General features: G+C 39.7%; 1 protein-coding gene across 1 annotated transcript in view; it reads left to right on the top strand.

The window, feature by feature from the left end:
- Nucleotides 1-4,753, top strand: part of Alb (albumin) — a 15,509-nt gene that overhangs the window by 717 nt on the left and 10,039 nt on the right. Inside the window, exons 2-5 of the mRNA XM_055595959.1 lie at nucleotides 191-248; nucleotides 1,114-1,246; nucleotides 2,983-3,194; nucleotides 3,783-3,915. Of these exons, the coding sequence (XP_055451934.1) occupies nucleotides 191-248; nucleotides 1,114-1,246; nucleotides 2,983-3,194; nucleotides 3,783-3,915 (536 nt within the window). The remainder of the gene's footprint in view (nucleotides 1-190; nucleotides 249-1,113; nucleotides 1,247-2,982; nucleotides 3,195-3,782; nucleotides 3,916-4,753) is intronic.

Below are 4,753 nucleotides of genomic sequence, written 5' to 3'. Positions count from 1 at the left end.
TATCTATCTATCTATCTATCTATCTATCTATCTATCTATCTATCTATTTTTCTAGAGATTAGAGGCCAGCATCTTCAGGGAATAGCTTAAGTTACTGGAAAGGAGTAGGAACGGCAGCATTAGAATTAGCTGTGATTGTCAATATCTAAATATGTTTTGTGGTTTTTTTTTTCTTTCCTGGTTCCCACAGACAAGAGTGAGATCGCTCATCGGTATAAAGATTTGGGAGAAAAACATTTCAAAGGCCTGTAAGTTCAAATGTTCAAAGCCATCTTACTAGTTCCAATAGCTCCAGTTCTAAAATGCCTTTGCTCACCTCGAGTGTGCAAATTGTAGAGCAGCGCTGTCCCATAGAAATGTTTCCGTTGATGGGAAGACTGGGTCTGTGCTGAGCAACATGGCAGCCATAGGAAATGTGGCCATTGAGCACTTAAAACATGGCAAATGTAACTGAAGAGCACACATTCAAATAATATTTAATTTTACTGTATCTATGCCACATGTGGCTAATGGCCATTTTACTGGAGAGAGATTCTGGAGCCCACATCCAACTTGTGAAGTCTTATTTTTCTTTATGCAGAGGTTTATGATATATATTTCCTTGGGCAGCTCACTCACTAACTCTTCTTTGTACAACAAGATCGCACAATATCTTGAGAACATTATTTTGTGAAGTCATCACATCCCCAACCTTAAACATGTTTTGATGTAGTGAAAAACGAGTAATTGGTATATTTTTAAAAGGTCAGTGGTGTTAACAAAGTTATATGGGTTAGAAAAGAAATAACTGAAAGGACTTACATAAAGTCTAGCCTTGACAATTGTTTGCCCCCGTTCATAAATCTTCTGACACACACACATGCATGTACACTTAAGCATGGTAGAAATCCATATTCTTTTTGCTTAGAAAGGCTCATGCTCCTGGTTATGCCTCAGAGAAGACCTGAACGGAATAGGCTTTCTAGATAGTGACAAGAAAGATATACAAAATATAGAAGACACACACACACACACACACACACACACACACACACACACACACACCACACTGTTCACTGTTTAGGAGAGCCAACTGCTTCATACTAAAGTTTTATTTCTGTAACTGTTTTTCAGCGTCCTGATCACCTTTTCCCAGTATCTCCAGAAATGCTCCTATGAAGAACATGTCAAATTAGCGAGAGAAGTAACTGACTTTGCAAGCAACTGTGCTAAAGATGAGTCTGCTGAAAACTGTGACAAATCACTTGTAAGTACATTCTGATTCTGAGGATCTCCTTTTGTGTTTCATGTTATTCTGAGTGTCTCAAAGGAAAACAAGTCATTACCCCCACACTTAGGGATCAGGGAACACTGTGGAAGAGGGGGCAGAAAGATTGTTAAAGCCAGGGTAACAAGGATTTTGTTATGAGATTGTGTTTTCTAGTAATGTCAGAAGCTACACTCAAAAAGTCTCACCAACATGACTTCCTAAATGTGAGCGCAACAATGACTATGACAGTAGACATGCCAAAGTGGAGGAGAGAAAGGCCACAAGGCCTCATCCCTATCTAAAGAACTATAGGCAAGTAACAGATGCTGAGAGCGGGAGAAATTGCCTTCTCCAAGGAAGAGAACACCAAATGGCTATTCAGTATTAATGGTCAGCCCTGAAAACATATATAGGAGCAGGCTATATTTAGAAATATGTGTGTACATACATAAACATATGCATATAACAATAATTAATGAAAAATGAAGCTGCTTATACATTTTGACTCCTACGGGTAACGCTATGGTAGCATAAGAGAGATAATGTCTTCTTAACATAATGGTACTATGTTAATCTTTAGAACACACAGCAGGTTTCTCTGTTATTTTGTTAGCTTGATAAAAATCATAGCGTAGCTCTCTGTTGTCATTTTAGGAGCACAGATATTTTATATACGCAATTAAAAAGTGGGGTTTTCAGTCATTTAGAATTTTTGCTATTTACAGACAAGCCTTTAAAATCTGATACCCTAGCTTTTCTGTCCACTTAACCTATGGGCAAGCATGTTTTCAATTTATCTCTAGACTCATTCTTCTTGCCTTCCTCTGGATACCTTTCCCTCTCATTGAAGAACTAATACTTCACACAAAAGAGTACAGTTCTACCTTGTTATTCCTAAAAGTACATATTTGAAATTTAGTAAATTCTGTTTAGGATCAGTAAAATTCCGTGAAGTTAAATGGCTTTTATAATAAAAATTAATGAGGAAGGGAAGGATTATTTAACAAGTGAAGTCCCTTGAGGGAGGTGTTTCTAGAGTAAAGAGGAGGTGTGCGCTTTAGTGCAGTAACCACTTAAAGCAGATTGTGGTGTTCTTCAGTTACAGGGAGCCTACTGAAAACTCAGGCTTCTCCAAAAGGAGCCTATCCCGTGAGGAGCTGTGTGAACACGCTCTTCCTGAGCTTGAGTTCATCTGCTCCTTCAAATTCCTTTGATTTTATTTATTTATTTATTTATTTATTTATTTATTTATTTATTTATTTATTTATTTTTATTATTATTATGCTGACTTCTCTCCTGGCTTTTAGTGCCAGACAGAAAATGTAAGGCGATATTCTTCAAGGCCCTCAGCTCTTTGCTTCTCTGCTTCAGTCACTATACATAACCCTGTGACACCTGACTATCACAAAAATTACACAGAAATAGACAAATCAAAGGAAAGCAAATGAGGGAATTTTCTTTTGCTTCATGGTTTTAAAGGAGTAATTTATTACATTAACGTTTTTATACTTAAATTTATTTTGAGTGGTATGTAAAAGCATAAAACTGTATATAGCTCAAGGTGCCATGTGATGCTTCTATATAGATAGGTACATCTCATCTACGTACATACGTACAAGGCACATGTTTTCTTTACTAAATTTTATCAGCATCTCTGGGTTTTTACACTGCTCTTCGGCTATGCAGAAAGTCAGGACCTGGCAGGAATTTGACAGCCTCTGTCTTCCACTTAGCACACTCTTTTTGGAGACAAGTTATGCTCTCTACCAAGTCTCGGTGAAAAATATGCTGAACTGGCTGACTGCTGTGCAAAACAAGAGCCCGAAAGAAATGAATGTTTCCTGCAACACAAAGATGACAACCCCCAGCTGCCCCCATTCAAGAGAACGGAGCCTGAGGCCATGTGTACTGCCTTCCAGGAAAATGCTGAAACATTTATGGGACAGTAAGTACTTAGATTTGTATGCTTTAACACTGGTTAACACCTCTGACAGTTAACACTTCTGCTGATAGTCATCAAATCCCCAAATAACCAACAGCAAGCCTGGAAAGGTTTGACCTCGAGAAGACCTTTAAAAACATATTTGCAAACACAAAACCATACAAAACAACAACAAAAAGATCAAAAATGTTTTGATCTTGAAAACAGGTATTACCCATGTGAAAAAAAGCTGAGACAGAGAAGTTGTAAAATAGTCTGAAGGTGTGTGTGTGTGTGTGTGTGTGTGTGTGTGTGTGCGCGCGCGCATGCGCTGTTCATGTTCTCTGGATCAATTTCATTTTAGTCAGCAACATACATCACCTAAATTTAACTATCTACCCAAAGTGCACGCTTGTGAATATTTGCACACACACACAAATTTCATCCCCCTTTTCTCACTTGAGAACAATAGAACGGGCCATCACTCACAGACGGCCACACCGAGTAAAACTGGCCAATGACAATCTCTGAGCACGGGCCGACTCTAATCATTCTGTAGTGTTGTGTGCTATGGGAAATGATTGCCTGCTTTCTTCTTTTCCCGTAACTCAGTTACTTGCATGAAGTTGCCAGAAGACATCCTTATTTCTACGGCCCGGAGCTCCTTTACTATTCTGAGAAATACAGTGCAATCCTGACTGAGTGCTGTGCAGCCGATGACAAAGGAGCCTGCCTGACACCCAAGGTGATTCCTGGAAAGACTAGCGGGAGAACCACGTGGTATCCCAACCTCAGATTTTGACCGTTTTATGGCTAGATTTCAGAAACCCGAATCTCCGAATGGAACTCCTCTCTGTCATTAGGAACCCTTCTTCCCTCTTAAGTTACCAGTGGGGGTTTGCTCTAATACCTCTCTTCTGTCTAAAATTTAGCAGCGATGTGTCTTGTACGTGCGTTTGCTTATCCGGTCACTCTTTATGGTGATGACTTTTGTAGTATAATACCGTTGGCACACGTTGGTACCCAGCAAGGGCTACGTGTTTTGTTTATGTTTTCTCAGACCTCCCCTGACACATTTTACTGGGGGTAGAATTCAAAGCAGAGAATTTTCCTGATGCTAGAAGTTGGCTTCCGTTCCTTTCTTCCCTATGTGTTTAGAATATGCCTGGTTTGTTCTTTGGAGGCCCTTACTGATTTTATGAACAGTGATGGAGGAAGGACTGGGATACCAGTCACGCTATTAAGAAGTCAGTCCATGTCATACATCCCAGAGGATAGTGTCCTACGGCTCCTTTTGGCACTCTGCTTTTTAAGTGCCTCGATGCCTCCACTATGACCAGACTCATTTTCTTTTCCCTTAGGTCTCAAGGGGAGTGTACTTGTGAACTTAGGAGTAAATTATCTTTTAAAATTTTCACTGGGATAGAAGGTGCAACTAAATGGCGCAATTCTTGCCTCACACGCACAAAGTCCTGATATCAACTCCCCGTGCAGACCAAGTATTTTGGCATTGGGCTGTCTGGAATTTTTGAAGAGGTGTGTGTGTGTGTGTGTGTGTGTGTGTGTGTGTGTGTGTGTGTGTG

Source organism: Psammomys obesus, unplaced genomic scaffold (genome assembly GCF_907164565.1).
Source record: "Psammomys obesus unplaced genomic scaffold, mPsaObe1.curated_primary_1811, whole genome shotgun sequence".
Classification (NCBI taxonomy): Eukaryota; Metazoa; Chordata; class Mammalia; order Rodentia; family Muridae; genus Psammomys; species Psammomys obesus.
Note: the sequence above shows the minus strand (reverse complement) of the source record. Positions and strands in the feature narration are given on the sequence as shown.